Source organism: Galeopterus variegatus, unplaced genomic scaffold (assembly GCF_000696425.1).
Source record: "Galeopterus variegatus unplaced genomic scaffold, G_variegatus-3.0.2 Scaffold176, whole genome shotgun sequence".
NCBI classification, from domain to species: Eukaryota; Metazoa; Chordata; class Mammalia; order Dermoptera; family Cynocephalidae; genus Galeopterus; species Galeopterus variegatus.
The window spans coordinates 474,730-501,619 of NW_007726287.1; the positions used below are offsets into that span (position 1 = coordinate 474,730).

The 26,890-nt window shown below is 39.7% G+C and overlaps 1 protein-coding gene and 1 long non-coding RNA gene across 3 annotated transcripts; one reads left to right on the forward strand and one right to left on the reverse strand.

Moving 5' to 3' along the window:
* The first annotated feature begins 6 nt into the window (after positions 1 to 6).
* Positions 7 to 18,789, forward strand: GTF3C4 (general transcription factor IIIC, polypeptide 4, 90kDa). 2 transcript variants are annotated; one of them, XM_008563671.1, is made up of 5 exons: positions 7 to 379; positions 6,232 to 8,058; positions 11,047 to 11,177; positions 14,147 to 14,235; positions 16,975 to 18,789. In XM_008563671.1, exons 1-5 carry the CDS (start codon positions 20 to 22, stop codon positions 17,037 to 17,039), a joined length of 2,472 nt encoding a protein of 823 aa, XP_008561893.1. In that variant the 5' UTR covers positions 7 to 19; the 3' UTR covers positions 17,040 to 18,789. The 2 variants fall into 2 exon arrangements, with proteins under 2 accessions (XP_008561893.1, XP_008561898.1); XM_008563676.1 differs by lacking the exon at positions 11,047 to 11,177.
* Positions 18,596 to 23,198, reverse strand: LOC103581967. Its single transcript, XR_549712.1, has 2 exons — positions 19,681 to 23,198; positions 18,596 to 19,570 (listed from the first exon to the last, which is right to left on the reverse strand). It is a non-coding gene; the product is annotated as an uncharacterized LOC103581967 (long non-coding RNA).
* Positions 23,199 to 26,890: the final 3,692 nt, after the last annotated feature.

A 26,890-nucleotide genomic window follows, 5' to 3' on the forward strand; every position in this document is an offset into this window, starting at 1 on the left:
CCTCTGTCGCTGGGGGAAGATGAACACGGCCGACAAGGCCCGGGTGGGGCCCGCGGCCGACAGGCCTGCGCCGCCCGGGGAGGAGGAGGGGGGTGAGGGGGGCGGAGAGGCGGGCGGGAAGGAGCCGGCGGCGGACGCGGCCCCCGGACCCAGCGCTGCGTTCCGTCTCATGGTGAGTCGGAGGGAGCCGGCCGTGAAGCTGCAGTATGCGGTGAGCGGCCTGGAGCCGCTGGCCTGGTCCGAGGACCACCGCGTGTCGGTGTCCACGGCCCGCAGCATCGCTGTGCTGGAGCTCATCTGCGACGTGCACAACCCGGGCCAGGACCTGGTTATCCACCGCACCTCGGTGCCAGCCCCTCTCAACAGCTGTCTCCTCAAAGTAAGTCATCCCCGGCCCCAGCCCTGGGGTCTCCTCCTACCCCGGTCCCGCGGCCGCGTCATCTGTCCCAGGGGAGTCCCGGCCCGCACCTGGTCCTTGGATTCCCCTCCTCTTACGCAGCGGCCGGGACTTAAGCAGCCAGGGGTGCCACAGCTTTAAAAAGCAGAAAATGAGCCTTGTAGCTGTTTGGGCCCTGTTTCCTGGCTCAACCCCACCACCACACATACGCCCTGGAGGGCGCCCCTGCCGCCAGCCCTTCCTTCGTCCCTGCGTCTGGCCGGCGGCTAGCGCAGGTTCCTTGTCTGGGGGGCCTTCAGAGACTCCAACCCCTGTGGACCCAACCCCAGACCTGCCTCTACCATTGCTCCACCGAGGCCCCTGTCTGGCTTTGTTTACTGTGTCGTGCCCTCCTCTCGCGCCTCTTTTGCTTTGGAGAACAACAACCGGTCCTTTCCGTTGAATGAAGTATTTCAGCGACTTGCTTCTCACCTTGGGCAGATGAGTAAATACTGGATCTCGGGTTTTGTGCTCTAGTTTTTCTTTACTAGCTAAACATCTTTGGGACGTAGAATGAAAAATAAAGCCTCTGGAAACAAGTGCAAGTCCAAGGTCTCTGTAAATTTAGTGCTTTCAGCTTATAATCTAAGTTTGCCTTCAGAACTGTAGGGTTCCTAACATGTTACTGTTTTATTTGAATATTGCCATATTCAAATTTGTTTTTTTTGCCCAAAGCAGTAAGCCCTGTCTTTGATTTTAGTAGCTTAAAGTATAAAAACTTTCTATGTTTCCTTTATAGATCTGTGTGCATATATGTGCTCTGCCAAAGTGTACATTCATTCATTCAGCAGATATTTGAATATCTCTATGTGCTAGGTGCTGATCTAGGTTCTGGAAATAAAGCAGTGTACAAAACAAATTCCCTGCCCTCTTGGAGCTTACATTCTTTGGCAAGTCATGAACAAATAAGGTAATATTAGGTAATGATAAGCACTATAAAGATATGTATCTATATGCAAAGAACATGTTTATGAAACAAAGTTTTTCTAAAACTTTACTCTGGACAGCCATTTTAAATATGAGTCATTAGCCTAGGGTAGGGTGCAAATAGCCCTCATCACTGTTTAACATACTTAATTCACATTTCAAGTAGACAACTGGGTGTTGAATTAGATCATTGGTAAACTTGTATGACTAATCCCTCTAAGATCTTGAAAAATGTATGAACAAATTTGTTCAAGCATAAGCAAATCAGCTAGATGCTGGCAATCCTGTGAAACTGAGAAATGCGCAGAGGGAGGCAGAAAAAAGGTGTATGCTTTGCTGAAAAGTAACTTGCCTATTTCCAAGGATGTTCATATGCACATCAACTGGAGAAAAGGGTATGTGTCAGAATGGTAGCGACTGAATACTTTAGCAAAGAGAATTTAAAGAAAGGAGGGATTAGTGAGAGGAGGTGCTTTTATCAGGGAGGGTCATCTGGTGGTGAACCTGCAACAGTCCTAAAAGAAATTAATGTTTGGTTTGTAAGAGGAAGGTAGGAAAAGTCATTCCAGTTGGCAAAAAGGCGTCCATCTCATTCACAAACATATTTAAGTCATGAACATAATTAACTGTTGTTTCTGGAAGTAATCATGGATCGACAGATGAGCTCGAGTCGCTCTTCTAGAGAGTCAGAGAAAGTAAGGCAGGGCCAGTTTGGGAACCTTGAAGGCCAGTCTGAGGAGGGTGGCTTCAATCTAGGAAGCCCTAACATGCTGTTACACAGTTCAGGAATATGAATCTGGCTGGAGTAGAGGCAAGAAGATGATTGTTGGGATCAGTATTAAATAGGGGTTAATAGATTGGGCTTTAGCACAAGATAGAAATATAGGCCTATGTATAAAATGGGGATAATAAAATCTTGTTTAGGTTTTCTTAAAGATTAAATTAAGTGCATACACACAGCACAGTTCCTGGCACCCTGTAAATGCTCAAGGTAAAAAAGTAATGTAGTCACACAGGTATGAAGGCATAAAAGTCTAGATTTAATGTGGGTGTAGACACGAGATATTTCTAGTATTGCTATAAAAATTTGACTCCCATTTTGCCACAGCTGTCTTAACTAGTAACAGGAGATCTATATAGCCCTCTTATAATTGATAGGTAGCTTGCATGCAATTAATTAATGACGTCTTCCCCTTCTGTGCTGTTTTTTGGAATGCACATCACACAAACCGACAATCAGTTAGCTGTCTTACTAGACTAGGACTGCCTAGTGAATGAATGCTGAGTTGTCCCTGCAATTCTAAAAGAGGCCTCTGTGGGATAAAACTGTGGTATAATGGGAGGAATGTAAGAAGTCTGTGTCAGTACTTTGATGGCTCTACCCATTGACAATTCCTGAGGATTTAAATCTACTCAGTGCTGTCCTGCTTGCCTTTGCTTTAACCCAAATGAGGGATAGTGCAACCTACATCACAGTTTTGGTGTATAGCACTGCTAGGATGGTAGGTGCTAAACCCCTTTGAAGCTTTTGCTGTATGATTCTGTTATTTAGACTATGAATTTCTTTCTTTCTTTGGGGGGGGGGGCAGCTGGCCAGAATAGGGAATAACCCTGGACCTTGGTGTTATCAGCACCATGCTGTAACCAACCGAACTAACTGGTTAGCCCTAAACTATGAATTTCTTTTAGGAAAATCTGCAGTTTTATAGCAGTTCAAATATTAATTATCAGCCATTTGCAAGTTACTGTCCTGAGCACTCAGGTTATATGATATAAAAGTGAATGATATAAACCTGGAAAGCAATAAAATAGTGATTTAAGAATAAGTTACAATTTTTCTTCCCATTGGACTACTGATTTAGTGAATCATCTAATTGTATGTAGTTCCAAATCCTTGTGATATTTGTGTACCTGATTGTGCATCAGTGTTGGGAGTCTTAGAAAGTATTAACTCCATATACTACATTAAGTTAAATAATCTTTGCCTGTCTTTGGAATCATATTCCCTGCCCTCAAGAAGCTTCCTGTCTAAAAGCTTCAAATGAGTTTTTATTTGTCAGGTGCTTACAGAGTGCTTAGCTATTAGTGGTTTTAGTGGTCAGCTGGAAACCAGATAGTGTACAATTAAATGATTGGCTGTGGCAGGCCTCTGGGAACTGGACTTAAAAAAGTGGTATGCTCCTTGGGTATCTAAGGGTTGTTTTAATTTGTTAACTAGTTTTGTGATAGGGAGAGTTGGGGGGAGGTGCACTAGGCTAATTCAAACTAATATGTTAGAAATTACTATATAAAACCATAAGGCTCTCCCTACCAGTCAAGATTTTATGCTGCTCCCTGTCCTATCAATTTTTCCTGTAATGAGTGAGACCCAGGGTTGCTTGAGCTTCATTTCATCCTGTGCTGTTACTTTGGGTTACAAATTCTGTAAATTTACTTTTGGTTCTATAGTAGCTTTATTTGTAGTAAATTTAACCTAAGGATTATTGCTTAGTTTACAGTATTACAGGGTTTGGTGAGCCATTTTATATCTACCTTTCATTTGGTGAACAACTTGACAAGCACATCTACCCTGCATTTTATATACTTTTATTTTCTTTATTTTTTTGGCAGCTGGCTGTATGAGGATCTGAATCCTTGACCTTGATGTTACAAAGATGTGTTCTAACCAGCTGAGCTAAGTGGCCAGCCTTATGTACTTTTATTAGGTCTCATTAACATTTATTTAATCCTCAGAGATTATTAATAATGATCATCATAACTAATGTTTATTGAGCACTTATTAATATATGCTTTATTTAACCTTCCTAACTCTGAGACATGTATCATTATTCTTTTATAAATGAGGAAATTAAGGGCAGAAGATTTAAGCAATTTGCATAGTCACAGAGCTAGTATGTAATAGTGGCAGCCTTTGAGTCCATGTAGTCTCGCATCAGCATGGATTTTCAGTCAGTGTGCTGTGCTTCATCCTGTCATATTTCAAATTTTATCTACCCTCACAAATCTCTGGGCCTTGATTAATAGCATTTTATTACCAAACTAGCCACCTACACCTCATTTAATTGGAACTTCCAGTCTTTATGTTTCTCCAGCAGATCCATAGTGTATACAAGATACTACCTTAAATGCCTTTCTAAAATCAAGATGTACTGCCTAAAACACCATTTCTAGAGTATTCTTTAGGATGATAGAGGTTAACAATCCCCCCAAAAGGTTCTATTGTTTAAAAAAAAAAAAAAAGAAAAAGAAAAGTTGGCTAACTCTACTTAAATAAGTCTGTATAGTAGCTCCCTGGTCAAGGCATTTAGTGTGTTCCTGTGACTTTTCAAAGGGAAATGATTCATAAATATATAGCATTTCCAAAACTTATTTAGCCACAAAACTCTTTTTTTAAGGAACAATTTGGGGAGTAGTGTCCTGTGAAACACTCGAGGAAAAGTTTGCCATCTAATTGATTTGGCGGATGACTTTATATCTGCCTTTCATTTTATGTGCTTGTTTATTATGTCATCTGGCAGTTTTAGCAGAAAAGAGAATAAGATTAAATTATTCTAATTATCCTTTGCTAGTTTGTAATGATCACTGCTCTCTCCACAAACCATTTGTTAATACATCGAGGAATTTTATTCCCTTTTAGGCCTAGTGGTGTATAGTTTTTGTTACCTATTTACCGTTTGGGAGATACGTTTAAACTATTTGTTGTACTCTGGTTTTCTGACACATCCCCAGTTGCCTAAGCTTTATCTGGGATGTAGTTAGAGGCTCTGAGTTAACGTCTTTCAAGTTCTTCCTGTGTACTAGAGTGAAATTCCTCTGGGCTTGGGAACATAAACTCATTTAAAGTGAATTTTATTATATTCATATGTCTTAGGCTTGAATTCCCTTTTAATCGTGTTCTATCCTTCCTGATTTGAAAGTCAGCCTCTATGAAAAAGGAGATTGACACTAAAAACGGATTGAAAGATTCTGCTTTCTTTTTCTTATATTCATATCTCTTAAAGATGGTGTATCAAATCCTTTCTTTTTCCTGCTTCCAGCATATAATAGAAGCCATCTTTTGGCTGACCTCTGCACTTTTTTGGCTTTACCTTCCTGGCTATTTTTTTTTATGGCTGTGGAACACTTTCTTTTGATCCTCTTTAATGTTCCTTTAAAATCCTTTTAAAGAACTCAACATCATATGGCTAGGCACTGTTGATATACGTTATGAACTTGGAGGGAGAAATTGATGAAAGCTGGAATGACCTCAGAACGCCTCATAGAGAGAACTAGACCTGGTAGAATGGATGGGATTTAGATAGGAGGAAGGACTAGGCAAGGAATCCAGGGAAGCAGAAGTGGGAATGTTCAGGAACAGCAAATAGAGTAGTCTGATTGGAGCGGACGTTATTCTATAGAAACAGTAGGCAAAGCAGTTGGAGTTGGCTCTTAGCATAATTTGCAAAAAACCCTAAAGCTTGCATTTATATCTCAAAGGTATTATAAAAATCCAAATATCTAATCTAAATATCTTATAAAAGATGTATATAGATACATATTTTCATAAGTTTTAGCACCTTTATTGTTTTGTGAATAGCTCAGCTAAGTGCCCTGTTGGTTCTTAAGAATCAAGTACATCTCTATTGCTTATGTCAATTTTAAGAAAAATATGGAAACCAGTCTATGAATAACATTTATTCTGGCCCTTAAAAAAAATTGCTGTCTCCTTGAGTAAAATGCTCATTTAGTTTTTAGACATGTACTTGATCTTTTAAATGTTTGTGATGCCAAAATTAACAGAAGTGATAGAAAATTATCATATATGTTAATGTGAATCAGTTAATATAGATAAATACTTATCTGATAGTTTTTATATCTCTTATTTTCAGGTTGGCTCAAAAACAGAAGTTGCTGAGTGCAAGGAGAAATTTGCCACCTCTAAAGACCCCACAGTCAGTCAGACTTTCATGTTGGATAGGGTGTTCAATCCTGAGGGGAAGGCTTTGCCACCATTGAGAGGATTCAAATACACTAGCTGGTCCCCCATGGGCTGTGATGCTAATGGCAGGTGCCTCTTGGCAGCACTGACCATGGACAATCGCCTGACCATCCAGGCTAACCTCAACAGACTGCAGTGGGTCCAGCTGGTCGATCTGACTGAGATTTACGGAGAACGTCTTTATGAGACCAGTTACAGGCTCTCTAAAAATGAGGCCCCAGAAGGAAATCTCGGAGACTTTGCTGAGTTTCAGAGGAGACACAGCATGCAGACCCCTGTCAGAATGGAGTGGTCAGGCATCTGTACCACTCAGCAGGTGAAGCATAACAACGAATGCCGGGACGTCGGCAGCGTGCTTTTGGCTGTCCTCTTTGAAAATGGTAACATTGCTGTGTGGCAGTTTCAGCTACCATTTGTAGGAAAGGAATCCATCTCTTCATGCAACACGATTGAGTCAGGAATCAATTCTCCTAGTGTTTTGTTTTGGTGGGAATATGAGCACAATAATCGGAAAATGAGTGGCCTTATTGTGGGGAGTGCTTTTGGACCTGTAAAAATTCTTCCTGTCAATCTCAAAGCAGTCAAAGGCTATTTCACTTTAAGGCAGCCTGTTGTCTTGTGGAAAGAAATGGACCAGTTGCCTGTGCACAGCATCAAATGTGTGCCCCTTTATCATCCTTACCAGAAGTGTAGTTGCAGCTTAGTGGTGGCTGCAAGAGGATCCTATGTGTTTTGGTGTCTTCTACTGATCTCCAAAGCCGGTCTGAATGTTCACAATTCCCACGTCACAGGCCTTCACTCACTGCCGATTGTCTCCATGACTGCAGACAAACAGAATGGAACAGTATATACTTGTTCCAGCGATGGGAAGGTGAGGCAGTTGATTCCCATTTTCACAGATGTTGCATTAAAGTTTGAACACCAGTTGATTAAACTCTCAGATGTGTTTGGCTCGGTGAGGACTCACGGAATAGCAGTGAGCCCCTGCGGTGCGTATCTGGCCATCATTACAACCGAGGGCATGGTAAATGGCCTCCATCCTGTTAACAAAAACTACCAGGTCCAGTTTGTTACTCTTAAAACCTTTGAAGAAGCAGCCGCTCAGCTCCTGGAATCTTCAGTTCAAAATCTCTTTAAGCAGGTAGATTTAATAGACCTAGTACGCTGGAAGATTTTAAAAGATAAACATATCCCTCAATTTTTACAAGAAGCTTTGGAAAAAAAGATTGAAAGCAGTGGGGTCACCTATTTTTGGCGTTTTAAGCTTTTCCTCCTGAGGATTTTGTATCAGTCAATGCAGAAAACCCCTTCAGAAGTCTTATGGAAACCTGCCCATGAGGATTCAAAAATCTTACTGGTTGACTCACCTGGGATGGGCAATGTCGAGGATGAACATCAAGAGGAAGGCACTTCTTCCAAACAAGCGCCTAGGTACGGCCCACAGGAGAGGAGCAAAGAGGGCGATGCAGAGGAGCCCATGGATGACTCGCTCACCCAGACTGCCGATGTCGGAGGCCGGGAGCCAATGGAGGAGAAGCTCCTCGAAATCCAAGGGAAGATTGAAGCTGTGGAGATGCACTTGACCAGGGAACACATGAAGCGAGTGTTAGGAGAAGTGTACCTGCACACCTGGATCACAGAAAACACTAGCATCCCCACCAGAGGACTGTGTAACTTTTTAATGTCTGATGAAGAGTATGATGACAGAACAGCACGGGTAGGTGTTTATTAACAAAGACACTGAAACTGTGAAAATTCTTTGAGAGAAAGAAATGGCCTAAATTGAATTTCTGAAGCTCAACTTTTGCTTTGATGTTATTTAGGTAATCGATTGGCATGAGGGGAATAAATAGGAAACATGGATTAATGCAGAGGACACATTCACACACAGAGTATTTGGATTCTTCCTCTCACTGTGGTCTTGATTAATATGCAAGGTTTGCAGGATGAGATTTCCAGGCTGTGGATGAGCTCAAGGAGGCTGCATTTGGCAGTAGTATGTAATGGGCAGTCACAGCAGGAGAAGTATGGTACCTGTGCTCCCTTCCTGTTTTACAAAGGTGGGGGGCGTGTTTTCCATTTGAAAGAGTTTGAGGAGGTCTTCTGGTTTAGTCAAAAAGAGCATATAAAATAAATTACTATCCATGTCTTGTTTTTGTAAAAACTGGCCATAATCTTTATTTTGTTATCAGAGTGATTTTACTGTGTTATCCAAAATGTATTCCATAGCATTCAAGTTCCCTAAGAGAACACTAGGGCTCCAAGCTTGGGGAAATACTGCATACTCTATATTCCTCTTAAAGGTTCCTGGTACACGTTATCATTCTAAGGGTTCTGAGAATTCCCATGAAACTTACCTTTGTGTAGCTTAGTGTTAAACAGACTTCTTGATCAGGAATGTTTCTTGCAGCTAACAGCTGCTAAAATCCTGAGGAACTTGTGTTCCAAGGAACATACTATAAACTAAAATATTGAAAACCACAAACGTCTGTCTTCCTTTTTACTCCGAAAGTTGACACTCTCATTGCCTAAAGTCTTATTTACAATATTAACTGAAGGCAATAAATTCATATGTCTTCATTCCTGATGGTAAACCATTCACAAATCACTTGATGCATTTTCTTGTTGGAATGTGTTGTGTATGTGTGAGTGTTCATACACCCCTGAAATGTTTGCTTATAGGATGTTTGCAGTGATCCAGAGTATTGTTAAGATGTACTGTTCCTGTAACTAACTGTTCTTCTTTTAAAGCCAGCTTTTAAACATTGTTTCCTTGTATTCTAAATTGTGTAGTAGAGTATTCTGGTTATCACTGTGTCATAGTACCTATTTAGGGTTATTATATATAAGAGTCAATGAGATATTAGCAAAAACATTTTAGAAAATAAGTAATGGAAGTTGGTTTGTAATGGTTTACCGTAATTGTCAGGATGCCTTGTGAGCTTGGGAAGCTAAATTTAGCATGGTTATGTGGTTCCAACAGAGCCAGCTTGAGAAAACGAAAGATTGTACCCCTAAGCATCTGAGTTCTGATTGAAGATGATACATTTTGTGTCTTAAAAATGCAACTATACGTGTAAAATGAAGACCTTTTTAACCCAGGATTTTATTTACTGGTAGTTATACATTGTTTCTGAGATTCTCAGCCTGGTATGCTGGTATAGTTAGACCAGCACTTCTCATCACCTCCCAGTGGAGTATTTTTAGATATTTCTTCCTAATTGCCTGTGTCTGTGAAATTTTAATACCACAGATATATTGTGTATCTGTTTATGTACTGTGTGTCTATCTGTACTTTATACATAAAGAGTAAGAATTTTTTGTCCCCCAAGAACCAATATTTGCTCCCATGGACAGACTCTTACCCCACTGAGAATGCATGGGTCAAACTAACATCGTTGGGTTTGCACAATCAAGGCTGTTGAGAGCAAATAGAAGTGGGCCTTCCCTATATAAATTGTGGGTGCCTCTCTGCTGGAGGAATTCTGAGCAGTTTTTGTCACTGGACCACTGTCAGATGTTTGGCCTGTCTAAAAAAGGGGGGTGAGAGTGATTGTCCTGGCTGTAAGGGACTATAAATTAGAATTCTTAAGGTTAAAAAGCCAAAAGTTAATAGGATTTAAATTGGTAATAAATTATATCCAGAACAGGCAAGATGGCTGGCTCCCAACTTCTGAGTTATTAAGATACCCTTTGAGACATAAGTGAATTAATTTTACTGAATTAATTTGAAATCTTATGGATTCTTCCACAAGAGGTTGAGCATCGATGGATTCAAAATTTTAAGGACATGCTTCCTGCTAGTAACAGAAGATGGTTCTGAAGGGGTAGTGTATTCCATGCCTTCCAGTGACCCCTCCAGTGAGTGTTTTTTTTTTTTTTTTCAGCAAACTAATGAAGTATATTTAGATGCTTTTCAGACTTTTATTTGTAAAGAGTGTAATCTTAATAAACAAAGCAGAGGTAGGGACAAGGAATAGAGCCTGTGCTGTTACCTCTCTCTCACTGCCACATTCCCACTCCCACAGTGGGTCTTGCCAGCCATCTTACTTGTTCTGGATATAATTTATTACCAGTTTAAATCCCATTAACTTTTGGCTTTTTAACCTTATGAATTCTAATTTATTTTACAGCGGGGGTCAGTGGATCTCAGATTGCAAGCTACTGCACTCAATGGGTCATGGGTCTTTGGGCCATCAGAAGGGGAAATTATTTTTTAATCCTGATTATCCTTTATAAGCTTTCCTTAAAGAACAGACATTTGTACAGTTCTTCAAAGTTAGCAGTATCCCACGTAATACTGCCTATAGAAATTATGCTTTTCCTTCTTAAAGTCAAAATATTATAAATAATAGCTGAATACTTTGTCTTCTAACAGAACTCTGAAGTCCTTGTTTCAGAAGCAACTAAAACAAGGCAAGTAATAAGATTTTGGTTTTCAGAACACTTTTTCCTTTAGTGGTTATAGTTCACTTCATTGTCACAGGGTCCCTGAATGAATTTATTTTATTCAGCCAGTTGACACAGGTTGAAAGTCTAGCTTTTTTACTTTTCAGACAGTATGATCAGCCTATGTGGAAATGCAGATCTCCTTTTCTTGTACTATACTGCATATTTTTTTCATTTTCCCTTTGTTTTAGTATGCTTTTTCTTTAGGAAATCCTGCACTTACCACTAAACTTTGCTGGCTGCTTTGTCTCACTAGGTGCTGATTGGACATATCTCAAAGAAGATGAACAAACAAACTTTCCCTGAGCACTGTAGTTTGTGTAAAGAGATCTTGCCATTCACAGATCGCAAACAGGCAGTCTGTTCCAATGGCCACATTTGGCTCCGGTAAGCCGTTAGCTCCTGCTTTTGCTCCTTTTTCAGTTTTGTGCAGCACAAACTAAAGTATTTATCCCAGTTATATGTTGCCCATGCCAATATGTTGGAGAAACGCTGCTGTTCTAAAGTCTGGCCTGGACTCTTTTCATCACTATGACTAAAGCAGGATGACCTTTAAAAAAACCAGTTTTTACTGCTTGTTATGTAGGGCTTTTTAACATTTATTTTGGTAATACTGTTTTCCTTTAAAGTAGTGTTAAGTTTTTTAAAAGTATATTACAAAGTAATACTTGTTAAAGTTAATGAGTCTATGTGTGTTCTTATGTAGTTTTTGTTTAATTTCATAATAAAAGGTAGAAGTCTTCCTCCTGTTCTCCCCTTAGTTTCACTCTAAGAGGTAACCTTGTTGTGTCCTCATTTTACTGGACCTGTGAGCTATGTTTGACATGGTTGGTCACTCCCTCCTCCTCTTTGAAGCACCTTTCGTCACCTGCCTCCGGGATGTAGAACTCCCTGGTTTTCTTCATGCCTCTGACTCTTCATTCTCAGTTGTCCTCGCTGGTTCAACCTTATTTCCATATTGTCCATTTTTGGACTTGTTTTTTTTCTAGCAGCACTCTCCCTGGGTGCTCACATGACTTCTGTACACTGATGACTTAAAGGGATAGCTTTAGACTGTATCCCTACCCCGAGTCCAGATTTATCTAACTGCCTGCTGAGTATCTCTATTTGGATGTTTAATAGATATTTGAAATTGGAATCCAACCTTTTCTCGCTCCTTTGCCTGTACAGCTCTGCTCCAAAGACACTGTCACCTCTTGCCCAGATTATTAGAGTTATCTTCCAACTGGTCTTCCTGCTTTTATCCTTTACCTCCTGGTCTGTTCTCAATATAATTGTGTCAGCTCATGTCACCCTTCTGCTCAAAATTCTCCAGTGGCAGCTAAAATCCTCTTAGTACCTATAAGACTACACACCCCGGGCTCCTTCCCTGCGTCCTTTCTCTGACCTCACCCCCTACATCTCCCTGTTGTACTCACTTTACTCCAGGCATGCTGGCCTCATTGTGGTGGCCCTCCCCCCACCAATATTCTGCATTCCTCTTCCTTTCTTTATTTCCCTCCTTAACAGTCATCACTATTTATTTATTTACTTTTTTGTGTTCTCTTTCCTCTGGAATAGAACGCCCCATGAGGACAGGAACTTGTTTGTTTTCACAGCTATTTCTAGAACAGCTCCTGGTACATGTTAGGCACTCACTAAATATTTTTAATTTACCTTTAACAGGATTGTGCTACACAATATCATCTTAACAGCCTGCCAGTTCTCTTATCAAAATATCATGAACATTTTTCTACATCAGTACAAAGATCACATTCTTAACAGCTATAGAGTTTTCCATCGTATGTTCCGTGATTTACTCCCTTGTTGATGGATACTTGGATTTTTTTACAATTTTTATTGCATTTCTATGCTTTTTCTAATTTGACTGTTCTGGCTTTTTTTTTTTTTTTAAGGGGGGTGGAAATAGGAAACAAGCTTATAGTAGATTTTAGGTTTGTAACAAAAATAACAATAGCTAACATGTATTAAGAACTGTCTAGGGCGCTCACTGGCTGAGTGCAGTGCGGCCAGTCTCAAAAAGGACAAAAAAAAAAAGAACTGTCTATATGCTATGCACAGTCTAAGCAGTATATATACATATATTGAGTTACTATATCCTCACAACAACCATGCATGGGGGGCACCATGATTATTTCCATTTTTACAGACAAGGAAACGGGGGCCTGGGAGAAGTTAAATAATTTGCCAAAAGTCACACTGGTGATCAATGGCAGAGCTCAGATCCTGGCATTGTGGCTCTAGAGTCTACATATGTAACCACTACACATTAATTTCTCCCAGATGGGTTCTTTTGGAAAAGTTGCTTTCATTTATGCTGATTAAAATTAGTGCCACAATACCTTGGTATAATTTCTGTGTGAGAATGGGTGCTCGCACTCACTCAGATGTAATCTTCCTCTCTGCATACTCAGGTCTTTACTCAAGGTAGACCTACTTGGAGTTCCTTCCCCTAACCTCCTTCCTCTGTGTATTTTCTACTACTTAGTTGCTCAACTTAAAACTGCTGTCTTTTGGAAAACCTTCCCTACAGAACCCACAGGCAGTCTTTGCCATCTTCTTGCATTCTACCTGCCCTGGTAGATGCTCAGTGAATGAGCATTGGATGGAATTGAACCTGTGGACATTTGTTAGTGTCATAACCTTCAGGTTTTCTCCCATTGCACTGTCAGATTCTTAAAGATAGTGCTTATTAACTAATCTTAAGAATGACTAACGAATAATTCTCAATATAATACGTGATCAAGTTTTTTTAACGTAATCAAGAATTCAAAATACAGGGGCCGGCCCGGTGGCGCACTGCTACAGTGCACCACTTGGGAGCGCGGTGGCGCTCCTGCCGAGGGTTTGGATCCCACATACAGACCGGTTCCCGCTCACTGGCTGAGTGAGGTGTGGGAGCAACACCGAGGGTTGCGATCCCGTTGCCGGTCCCGGTCCGGTACGGGTGCAACACTGAGGGTTGCGATCCATTGCCGGACACGAAAAAAAGACAAAAAGGAAAAAAAAAAAATTCAAAATACAGCCAGGTACAGACAGACTAAATTCTTTCCCACTGCTGCAAACCTGACAAGAAAGAAACTGCAGTGGCTGTCTGGCTGAGAAGCTTTGCACCTCTTCGCATACTATGTGCCATGACCCAGCCACTTCCCCTTTACTTAAGTGTGGGGTGGTGGCGGTTTGACCTGCTTTGGTGCACAGAGGCATACATTGTTGCCAGGAATTTGTGAAGTGTTACACTTTCACTTGGTTTGTGTGGTTTTAGAGTAACTGTCTGCAGTGGAGTTAGCCTCCACACCTTACAGCTTTCTCTGAGCAAGTCCTCTCCCTTGATGGTACAATCTGTCTTCTTTCAGGTGCTTTTTAACCTACCAGTCCTGCCAGAGTTTGATATACAGAAGGTGTTTGCTCCATGACAGCATTGCCCGACATCCCGCTCCAGAAGGTGAGTGCTTTCCCATCTGTGGGAGGGTGGATGGAGCATGCTGGCACAGAGCCAGCACCCCAGAATAATGGCTCGGGTCACACTCTGCACTGCTTAGCATTGTGCCGTCAGGGACGGAGAGCAGGCTCGTGCTGCTCTTTATTTACAGTGTTATTAGGAAGCCACAGCTAATTAAAAAATGGTAATTGGAATATGTCATGTTAAAGTACATATTGCATTTTAGTATGGGAGTTAAGTGGGTCTGCAGTTGCTGTTCTGTCACTGCAAACAAATTATTCATTCCAAAAAAATGTCAGAGCTTATTTTAGATGGCATATATAGATTATATTTGAATGAGACTCTGCAAATGATATTGTTTACAAAGACAACATTGGTCAATTAGTAATAAGATATGCACTTGGAGTCATTCTGCTAGTAGCCATGATGGGTTTTTCCTGGTTGATCTATATTCTCCTTCCTCATAGCCCTAGTGACAAAGCATACATTTCTATTTCTGAGGTAACTAGCTGGAAATAAGATTGCCCAATAACATGGGCAAGGAAGTAGTGATGTAATAGCTGTGCAAATGTCAAATTTTGACCTCAGGTTCATTAACATTACATTCAAACCAAATGAGCTAGACACAAGCATATATAATCATGTATATGTTTGGGGAGAATTTGTGGTCTCAACTAAAAATAAAGGCATTCTCATAAGACTACATCCTTATTCTTGATTTTTTTGCTCTAAACTGGCTGAAGTTCTCTAATTCTCAGAAGCTAATGTGTCAGCAGCTTGTGTTCTGTTTTAACTTTTTATTATGAAGCACAATCATTCATACATACAAGTAAAGAGAAGAATATAATAAACACCTAGGTACCCATCACTCAGCTTCAAAAATTATCAACTCAACAGCTTTTTCTGTTTCATCTGTAGTCCCCTGCCCACCTCCCTTCTCCTATTGGATTATTTTGAAACACATTTTTGGGAACTTTTAAACAATCACTGCAATTGAGAATTGATATACTATTAGGCAGGAAATCTGGAGAAGATTGAAACTTTAAAACAATGAAACCTCCCTGTTGACTTTGAGTTGAGCCACTTATAGCTTTGGGAAGAATGAGAAGCTACTGGGTGTGCAGAGAGTATTAGTAGAGCATTTCACAGACCCAGCGGGAGGAGGTATTGACCCAGCGTTGCCACATTTCTATTTCTCTAATGGCATTTTTAAAAAAATGACTGTTACTGTAATTTTGTAAGAGGATACTTTAACATGAACAATGTATGAAGGATACACTCTCAGAACAAAGCTTAGTCCTGTTTGCAAATTAAAAAATGTCAGAGCTTATTTTAGATGGCATATATAGATTATATTTGAATGAGACTCTGCAAATGATATTGTTTACAAAGACAACATTGGTCAATTAGTAATAAGATATGCACTTGGAGTCATTCTGCTAGTAGCCATGATGGGTTTTTCCTGGTTGATCTATATTCTCCTTCCTCATAGCCCTAGTGACAAAGCATACATTTCTATTTCTGAGGTAACTAGCTGGAAATAAGATTGCCCAATAACATGGGCAAGGAAGTAGTGATGTAATAGCTGTGCAAATGTCAAATTTTGACCTCAGGTTCATTAACATTACATTCAAACCAAATGAGCTAGACACAAGCATATATAATCATGTATATGTTTGGGGAGAATTTGTGGTCTCAACTAAAAATAAAGGCATTCTCATAAGACTACATCCTTATTCTTGATTTTTTTGCTCTAAACTGGCTGAAGTTCTCTAATTCTCAGAAGCTAATGTGTCAGCAGCTTGTGTTCTGTTTTAACTTTTTATTATGAAGCACAATCATTCATACATACAAGTAAAGAGAAGAATATAATAAACACCTAGGTACCCATCACTCAGCTTCAAAAATTATCAACTCAACAGCTTTTTCTGTTTCATCTGTAGTCCCCTGCCCACCTCCCTTCTCCTATTGGATTATTTTGAAACACATTTTTGGGAACTTTTAAACAATCACTGCAATTGAGAATTGATATACTATTAGGCAGGAAATCTGGAGAAGATTGAAACTTTAAAACAATGAAACCTCCCTGTTGACTTTGAGTTGAGCCACTTATAGCTTTGGGAAGAATGAGAAGCTACTGGGTGTGCAGAGAGTATTAGTAGAGCATTTCACAGACCCAGCGGGAGGAGGTATTGACCCAGCGTTGCCACATTTCTATTTCTCTAATGGCATTTTTAAAAAATGACTGTTACCGTAATTTTGTAAGAGGATACTTTAACATGAACAATGTATGAAGGATACACTCTCAGAACAANGTTGCCACATTTCTATTTCTCTAATGGCATTTTTAAAAAAATGACTGTTACTGTAATTTTGTAAGAGGATACTTTAACATGAACAATGTATGAAGGATACACTCTCAGAACAAAGCTTAGTCCTGTTTGCAAATTGAATAAATTGTGCTTTATGGAACATTCATTCATTACCCTTATTTCCCTATTTTATCACAGAAGGAAGAAAATTTCATCACACACTTAGCTTTGGTGACCACAAATTTAACCCTGCCTCATTTAGAATGTTGGAAACCAAAACCCCAAGGAGTGAAGTGCTTTGTCCCTGACACACAGTTGGTTTGATGCAGAGCTGGGAATGCCCATCTCTTCACACTGCAGTCTGATGCTCATCCCATCTTACCTCCTTTTCTGAAACTAATGCTTGGTAACACTTGTCTTCCTTTTGCAGATCCTGACTGGATTAAGAGGTTACTGCAAAGCCCCTGCCCTTTCTGTGATTCTCCTGTCTTCTAAATGTCAGTGGTGGGAAGATGAAAGGTCATGAACTCTGCTATAGAAAACATCTCCTAGCCTGAGAGGATGCGCTGGAGGAAGTCTGGCCCTTTCAAGTGGAGAGGTGCTCTTCTCGATTATAAAGAGGGTCCTGGGAGCTCATTTCTGAAGGGCACTCACCATCTCCAGGGACTAAAGTATATCTCTGTAAGTGACCGAATGCAGGAAGTTTGAGTTGTTTTGAGATGAACGTTAGTCCCTGATTCCTCACCCAATAAAGGAACACTTATTTTTCAAATGTCTAGACTGAAGCAGTCTGAACAAAAAGAATGTCCTATCATTTCTAGGAACAGAATGGTCTCTTCTTGAGTTTGGATAAGGGCCTTGCTGGGCTGAGTTAGGTTTTAATCCTTGCTTTGGCCTAGAACTGCCTTGTGACTCCAGAGAGCTTAAATTGCCTGGTATATGGCATTCGATGTTCCAACAGATATTAAAAGTGTCAAAAACAACGAGTGAGCTGATGTTTTGTTCTCAGTAAGTAGCTGCAGATCTGTGTCCTGCCAAGTCTTGTTTTTCATGTATATTGAGAACATTTTCCTAAAACTGTTTTTAAGAAGTTGAAGCCAAAACTAAAGTTGGTTTTAATGCGTCAAATGATCAGGTGACTATTATAAGTTAATAATTGTGATTTATTTTTCTCTCCTATGTCGTCAGATTTTCTGACCCAACTCCTTAATACATATAAAGATGTCAAGTATTCCAGTTCACCTGTGTCACAGCCCTGCTTCAAACTTAACTGTAATAACCTGGATGAGGTCTTTGTACATAGAAGAAAAAAAATTGTTTTCTTCTTTTATTGTTAAATTAAAACTTAGTATTTTTAATATTGACATTTAGACATTCCATTTAGTATCCAAGGTAGAAGTCTGTCTGGAGAGAGATGGGCCATTTGGAAGTGGAGATCCTTGAGCTCTGGTGCTACAAGCATGTGCAGTTTAGTTGAACAGAGCTGGGAATTTACTCTGTCTACAAAGGTCTTTGATATTTGGAATACAGGTATTTTTCTGGGGCTGTTAAGAGGAAATGTCAAATGTCAAATTTTGTCAATTTGATTCATTGCTGTTAATCAAAACCTAAAATAGGCATTCTGGAATTGCAGTGTTCTTGGATTTTTGAAATAAGTGTCCTAGGGGATTGGTGCTAATCAACATGACTAATGCACACATCTTGCAATAGTGCATGTTTCTGGAAAGTTGGATAGGAAATACAAAATATGAAATTCTTAATTCATATATTGTGCTATCTTTTTCACCTTTACTCTCATGTAATTTCCTGCTTTTATTTTGTATCCTTAATGAAAGCCATTTTGTCCTCACTTTGTAAATAACATCTTCCTATTTGGAGAACACTGTAAGGGAGTCATACCCCATGCACACTTGTGCTCTTTCTTCCCCATAGACAGTGGAGACAAGAGCCCTAAGAGGCACTTCCAAACAGTCTGCTCTGAAATGTCTTTGTTTCTTATTCAAATTGTTTTGTCTCATGTGTTTAATTAAGTATCTGCTGGAGTCTTCTGCTTATTTTTCTCATTTTGGTGATAATTTCAAGAATAGTGTTTATCTAGACTTCAGGGTCCGCATGTTAAATTGATTTTCAAGAAAGAACCAGGCAGCATTGAAATCATGAATAACACAATTGAGAATGTTGTATTAGTTGAAGTCATTTGTGCCTGCAGCTGTTTCATTTTACAATAAATGACAGTAAAAATTGAGATCATGTCAAGGAATTATTGCATTTTTAGTAATCATGGCATGCTTAGTTTCACTTTTTTGTTCCTAATCAGTCAGTAAAGATTCGTTGTTATTGGGGAATTTTGTGCTGCTGCCATTTAAACCTTACATTAAGTCTTTATTTATAGCAGTTGTGCATTTTTGAGAAAAACTAGCTATTAGGAGAAACTAAAAAGGATCTCCCAAAGTATTTTCATATGTCTCTATAGGGGCAAACATGGCAAATACTTTACTTGAACATGGATTCTCTCTGCTGTGGCTTGGCCCAGTGGCATTCGTTAAGACTGAAATACAGCCAGCACCTCTCAGCTGCGTTTCTACACACCCAGTTGGGAGACCTTCCTTCCCTAACCCCTCTCCCCCCATCCATGGAGGTCAATCCCTTGAGAGGAGATTCTGAGTTAAAGTTAGCCACACAAAGAGTGTGCTTCTGAATTTCTTTAAAGGTCAGCATACCTGATGATAGTGCGTTGGTCAGTGAAGCCTTGGAAAAGTGGGAGTGGCACCAGGAATCTTCTAATTGCTTCTTCTAGTTTAAGCTTATACACTATACCTTCCTAAAATTTGCCTGATCTGTTTGGTAGATTTCAAGTTGGTTTCAGCTGTAACTGTAATAACTTTCAGGAATAGGAGAAATAGAAGTGATGTTACTGTACTGCATTTAGTGCAGGAGCAAAGATTCGATACAATTAGACCTCTTAAGCTATAACACTGTTGCATTTTAGGAGTCTGATAGTCACATATGTATCCCATTTTCTCTGCCTGGGGTGTTTAGTGCAGGAGCAAAGATTCCATACAATTAGACCTCTTAAGCTACAACACTGTTGCATTTTAGGAGTCTGATAGTCACATATGTATCCCATTTTCTCTGCCTGGGGTTAATTTGTTACTATTATTCTAGATAAGAAATCGATAGCTTGTTATGCTTGATATTCATTCTGAAATCCTCATGTGTCCACCCCCCAGACTTCAAGCATCTACCTATTACATCTGCCAAAACTACCAATTATTTTTCAATGTCAGAGGTTATTAGAACCACCAGTGGAGCTCTTGTTTGTGTCATTTTTCTGCTTTTCTAAGAAGTTTCTGAGAATGTTAACGTTGAAGTATGTAGGTTGGGCCTATTAGCAAATTTAACAGGTTAATTAGGTTAAAAGAATGTTAAAAGGTAATTAAATATTAAAATATATTCTGTTGTAATGGTATCAGATAAGACACAAAAGAAACTGATGCATATCAGTGCTTGTTAAGAGGATTACAATATTGGTTTTATGAACACCTGCTCCCTTGCAGCAAACTGCCTCAGAATTTGGTGAATTGCTACAATTCCTGGAATGAAACCAGGAATTTGTGTCAGTGGTTGATTTCCATAGGGCCTATCTTATCCCTTTCTGCTCGTGACCTCTCTCTTGCTCTTTCTTCTCAAAGAGGCCCTTTTGATTTCCACTCCTTTAGTTTTCTCAGCTATATGACATGTTCAGAGCTAACAGATTTCATGTTTGAAAGAAAAATGGATTAGTGGTAAAATTTCTAAAAGCTAATTCGTGTAGTGGGTCTCCCTAGAAGAAACTGTGAAATAGTCGTATTTCTTTCTAAAGGTAATATAGTTAACAACTTGGTAAGTTGTATCTGTTTTGTTTTTGTTGTTTTTTTCAAAGCTCATAATTATAATGTTCATGTCAGGATGCTCAGTAACTCTTGACTGTGCTAAGGGAGGTGAGATTTTTAGCTCCTTGCCACACCCTGTCCTCCCTGACCTCCTTCCCAGCCAGTATTATTCTTCACAAGCAAAAAAATCTGGTTAAAGCCAAAAGGAATGGGTTACACGCAAAGTCAGTACAAGGAGTAAACAGCCAGACAGATAAATGCATCTCTACAGTGAGCCTACCATGGACTGTTCTGAGTCTCTGCTTGGCTTCTATAATGCATTGTGATGTATCTTGATGCACTTACACTCTCTCCTGTGTGTTGGTGGAGTTCAGCAATTCAGAGAGACTAGGGAGCGTCTCAAGCATCTCACCTTTCCTTTCAAGCTTGTCAGATTTTAAAAATGCCTCAAAAAATCTAACTGAAATGAATTCTTTTCGTTTTAGTTATTAGTGAAAGTATCAACTAGCAGCCTCAATTTTAGACTGTCTCAAGGCTCTCATGGTTATTAGACTTTGAACTGCTCTTTCTTGAAGCTAAAAGAGGTTTTAGAAGTTAAAATCTCCTTCATGTCCGCTAACATGGTATCTGCTATATAACTTAAAGATAGTGCATGTGAAATTTGACTGTCCTTAAATGGAACTAAGCCAAACTCAAATACAGAGTTGCTTCTAATTATCTAAAGCACTATAGCATCACTATCCTGATGAAGCAGCAAGGCCTTCTGGAAGATTGTGAATTCATTTCCACGGCACAGGTATAAATCAGTTCAGGACTTGTTAGCTAGGCTGTGTCTTGTAGATAGAATGCAGCCTCTTGTCTGCATAGATGATTTTAAGATGGTGCTGTTTCTGAAAACTTGGTGTAGAAATGAAATTTAACAGAAGACTGATTATAAGTTGTCCTATAAAGAGATTAATTCTTTCAGTATATCAGTATTTCTCTCCCAACCACTTTATTTGATTAAGTGGTTCAGCTTTTCTTATCTTGCATTTTCTTTGAGTCATAACTATAGGGGAGAGACTTAGTATAAAACCTGGGGTCCTAGTCAGTGAGTTTATTTAGAACAATATTGTATCATTTACCAACATGGTCTAAGAGCTTATTTATTCATTCTAGGCTTGAGAAGAGTTGAAAAAAGGGAAAGATCATACTCTCATACCGAAATAATAAAGGTATGGACTAAACGAAATTCTACTAGTGGGTTGGGTAGAATTAAATTTCAGAACTCTAAATCTTGTATTTACTGTTAATGTTAAAGTTGCTTACCTCACCATCATGAAATCCATAAAGAAAAATATCCTGGAACATGGTTGGATTGGACAGTGTAAGACATAGTGACGGCATGGGGGCCTTTCCTACTTTGTCAGTGTACACTCAGCGAACAGACTGGTAGGGTTTAGGGGTCTCTCGCTTTCTCACTCTCTTTCTCTCACATTTGGTACTAATACAAAATTAAATGCAATTGTCCTAAGAATTAAGGTATTTCAAGGCTTTGATTCAGATTTGTACTTTGCATGAAAGGAAAGTAAATATCAAACTTGTTTATATAGAAATATGATGGGCCGGCTGGTTAGCTCACTTAGTTAGAGCACAGCTTTGTAACACTGAGGTCAAGGGTTCAGTTCCCTGTACTAGCCAGTCACACACAAAAAAAATAATAAAAACCCAAAAACCAGAAATAAGACTATAGGAAAATGTCTGTGTTGTGTATAGTGATATACATTTTATGTTTATCCAATGCTAATCTTTGTGCTTGGCTTTGAATTATATGTATGTTTACATATGACATTTTTTAAATAAAAAGAGCAGACATCTAAAAACTTAAGGTTATAGAAAGGAGTTGTTTTTTAAATTCTTAGTTCGTTTTAGGCTTTTAGTGTTTAAATTTAAAGCTTTATGAATAATACATTTTGCTTGGAATACCCCCAATCCAGAAATATTGGCTGTTTCTCTCCATTGTATGTATGTACATAGTGTTCATCATTAGATTGTAAGCTCCTCAAGGGCAGGAATTGTTTCATCTTTGTTGTTGCCACAGCACCTAATGCAAAGTGTCTTGCACAGGGTAGGTGCTCATGACGTGTAGAATGAGCGAGTGACTTCCTGCCTCCTTCAGGATGAAACATGGTTCACTTTTCCAGTGTGTTCAATGCTACAAAGCCACTAATGCCAGAAGAGGGCAGAGTTCTTTCCTGGGTTTGAACTGGTTTTCATGGGTTGAACCAGACCATGCCGTATCCTTAGCACTACTTAACCTTTTCCTGAAGACAATGTACTAGTGCTCTGAGCTTTTATCTGATACTAGGGCTGAGGTTTCTGGGAAAAGTTTGAAGTGGGGAAGATTACAGAGCAAATGAAATGGAAATTTTGGGAGGGTGGTTGTTTGTCGGTATACAACCCTGTGGGGCAATCTTATTTTAGTTATTACTAAAGAAAAGGGTAACATCCTCTGTTTCTTTACCAATTAGCTGGTTGGCCATTTATCCATGAAGGAAAACCACTGGTTTTGAGCTTTTTCTCATTTTGGATCCCCCCCAATTGCTCATATGATTCTAGTACTTAGAGTCTAATAAAGTTGCTGTGAATATCTAGTGCTGTACATAATGGCAGTTTTGTAAATGTGAAATAACCTCGAATATGTTGTGTTTTGTATGCAGAGCCACTAGTATTGTTATTTTGGCCAATTTTTTATTCAAAATAAATAAATGACAGAATTATTTGTATATTGTGTCTATTTTATGAGGTTCACATGGTTTGTAGGAAAGTTTAGAAACCTCTTTAGGCCTGAGCACCTCCAGCAAGTCTGAGTAATGCCCGGACATGCTCCGAGGAGAAAGAGCTGTGTTAGAGAAACGTCAGGGAAGTGGCCACCAGAACTACCTCAGAATCAGCTTAGTATATGGCCGGTGTTTTATTCCCGAAAAAGTATGAGAAATGTAAGGGGAAATAATAGAGATTCGGTAGTATGTTAGATCACATATTCTTATCAATGTCAGTTAAATAGTATTTGGTGAGGAAAGTGACAATGGGAAGTATTTGTAAAAAGACTGGTTTTTGTGCAAAGAGTCATCTGTGCTTATGGTAGAGGCAGTCTCTATCAGTGGTTGATTCGTGCACATTAGAATACCCTGGAGTAGGGAGACCACAGTCAACAACAAATGACTGTATTCAAGTAGCTGTTTGAGAGGATGTGGAACGTTCCCAGCACAGAGAGGTGACAAATGTTTGAGGGGATGGATATGCTAAATATCCTTATATGATCATTGCACACTGTATAAATGTACCCAAATATCACATTATACGCCATAAATGTAATTATCATGGGTCAAGAAAAAAAAGGAAAAAAAAAAAAAACAATCTGAGACAGAAGTAGAATAGAGGTTATCAGAAGGTGGGGTGAAGGGATGAGAAGTTATTGCTGAGTGGGTGCAGAGTCTGTTTAGGGTGATGAAAAATTTGGGGAATAGATAGTAGTAGTGGTCGCACAGCATTGTGAATGTAACTAATTCCACACAACTGTATGTTTAAAAGGCTTAAATTGGCAATCCTTATACATATTTTGCCATTAAAAACAAAAAGAACGCTCTGGAGGACTTGTTAAAACATAGGGTATTGGGCCCCCCACCCCCCACCCCCAGTTTCTGATTCAGTAGGTCCGGGCTAGAGCCTGGAATGCTCTGGAGGACTTGTTAAAAAATAGGGTATTGGGCCCCCCACCCCCCACCCCCAGTTTCTGATTCAGTAGGTCCGGGCTAGAGCCTGAGAATTGATATTTCTAACGCATTGCTGGATGATGCTCGTACTGCTGATCTGGGTTCTATGTTTTGAAATCTGTTGGTCCAAAAATGAACTCAAACGCTGCTCGTTGCCTTGCTTCTGTGCTGCCTGCCAGTGGGCTGGATGGATTGTTGGTCTGTAGTGATTCTCTGTTTGTGTGCCAGTCTTACCTGAGAATCTCAGCATCACTACATCAATTACTACTTACTTTATGAGGACAGGATTTTTAATATTAAATCCATCATTTCCTAAAGAAGACAAATAGGGTGGTCCACTGTAGTGCATCCCTTCTCCTTCTTAAGTCTGGCTTATTTCACTCTTCCTCTAAAATTCACCTTCAGATTAAAGGAAGCTAACCCTCCTGTCCACTGGGGAAATTGATCTTAATTCTGCCCATCACTTAAAATTTATTGAATAAGAAACTTCAAAAGAAGCCAAAATATTCATGCTACTCCATTTTGAGACAATTTAAATGAAATGCTAATTGCAGGGATTTCAGCAACGATAAACATTTCAGACAAATATTCCTGCTGAGAACAAGCAGAAAAGCTAGACAAAAAAAGAAAAAGAAAGAAAAATTAAAATATGTTTTGAAAGTTGGAGACCAAACAAGTGCAGAAACAAGGCAGGAGAAATAACAGGGCCAACTTCTGGGAAAAGGAGTCTCAGAGAGGTGAGCCCAGAATTGGGGGTTGATTTTTTTCCCTGGACACATCTGCCAATTCCGGAAGAGGCAGGTGGGAAACTAAAAGGCTGACATAGCTGTTGACATTGTTGCATAACAGGAACAAAAATTGGACATTATTGTCCACCAAGAAAGGGAGTACCAAGAAAGGGAAGTAAACTTCCACCTTTTAGATTGGGAATCCAAAGGACTACACCTTAAGAGTAAAGGGGAACTGAAAATAGACTGATGTTCTCAGGGACTGAAGCCCAGCTTCAAATCATTTCAATCCTTGAAGTTGGGTTGAGGTAATCCAGGTTGGTCAGTATCCTCACTGTCTTGAGGAAGAGGCTTTTCTAGGCCTCAAACTACAATGTTTGGCATTCAGTCAAAAATAGCCAGGCCATGGGCCGGCCCGGTGGCGCACTGGAGAGTGCGCTGCTTGGGAGCGCGGCGGCGCTCCTGCCAAGGGTTCGGATCCCATGTGGAGACCGGTTTCCGCTCACTGGCTGAGCGCGGTGCGGACGCAACACCGAGGGTTGCGATCCCGTTGCCGGTCCCCGGTACGGGCGCGACACCGAGGGTTGCAATCCCGTTACCGGTCAGTGAAAAAGACAAAAAGAAAAAAAAAAAAATAGCCAGGCCAAAACAGTAAGGATGAGGCATACAAGGCTATAAGACAACGTGCTTTTTAAAAACAGAAAAGAAATAGACCTACAGGTTATATATTTGCTGCCTCATTCTCATTAAGTGGTCACTCAATACTAAAGCTGGTCTTACTACTGCAAATTGTGGTGTGCAGACTTACTGGCTGGACCACGCAGCAGGTGATGAACCCTTTTAGATCGGTAACAGGTGTGCAGGCATATCATTGATTTTAATTTGCATTTCCCTGATTACTAATGAGGTTAAGCATTTTTTCATATAGTTAATTCATGTTTTCTTCTGTTAAAAACCTGTTCATGTATGTGTCCATTTTTCTAATTGAGTGCTCGTGTTTTGGTAATATTTGGGAATTCTTTACATATTCTGCACACAAATCCTATTTGATTAAATGCGTTGCAGATCTTCTTCCCAGCCTCTCTCTCTCCCTCGTGGGGACTCTGCGGTGTGTCTCCAGTCTCCCATGGGTGGACCATTTCAAATGAAGCTCTGGGCCACCTGGGTCAGCAGACACTTCTCGGGCAGCTCCAGTTTCAGCCCTCACCCATCTCTCTGGATTTGTAACTTCATGTCATTTTTGGCCTCTGCATATTTTCACTTTTTCTTGCCAGCTCAGTTATAGTATTTTGGGGTTTTTTTTTAATACTACATTTAGGATTTTTAGGGTTTTAAGAGGGGGCATAGGATATCTAATCTGCCATGTTGACAAGAATTGGTTCTGCAGTTACTTTCGAATTTTTGCGTTCTAACTACAAGGATCCTCCACAAAAACATTGCAGCAATCCTCAAAGTTCAGGTCCACAGACACTTGATCAACACTGATGTTTGCTACAAACACAGATTTCCAGGCCCCACCCTGCACTTGTTCAATCAGATTCTCTGGGGATGGAGCCCAGGAGTCTTCATTTATCAGACAAGCATCCCACCCAGATAATTCTTACATGCTGAGCCACTGCCCTAGAGAAAGTGCCTTTCTCAGAGGGACTTTGTGAGTTTGGGTTAGGCAAAGTCTTCTTAGATATGACACCCAAAGCACATGTGACAAATTAAACTCAATCAAAATTAAAGCTTTCGTGCTACAAACAGTGCAATCAAGAAAGTGAAGACAACCTACAAAATGGGTGAAAATATTTGCAAATCATATATCAGATAGGGTACTTGTATCTTGAATATATAAAGAACTCAATAATAAAAAGATAAACTGCCCAATTTAAAAATAAGCAAAGGATCTGAATAGACATCAAAAGAAGATATACAAATGGCCAGTAAGTATCTGAAAAGATGCTCAACATTATTAGCCATCAGGGAAATGAAAATCAAAATCACAG

Excerpts from the sequence above, each read along its gene's own strand:
- GTF3C4 (XM_008563671.1), top strand. The coding sequence starts at position 20 with ATGAACACGGCCGACAAGGCCCGGGTGGGGCCCGCGGCCGACAGGCCT. Across the intron at positions 8,059-11,046 it reads ATGATGACAGAACAGCACGG|GTGCTGATTGGACATATCTC; the intron begins GTAGGTGTTTAT and ends TTGTCTCACTAG. Across the intron at positions 14,236-16,974 it reads CCGACATCCCGCTCCAGAAG|ATCCTGACTGGATTAAGAGG; the intron begins GTGAGTGCTTTC and ends TTCCTTTTGCAG.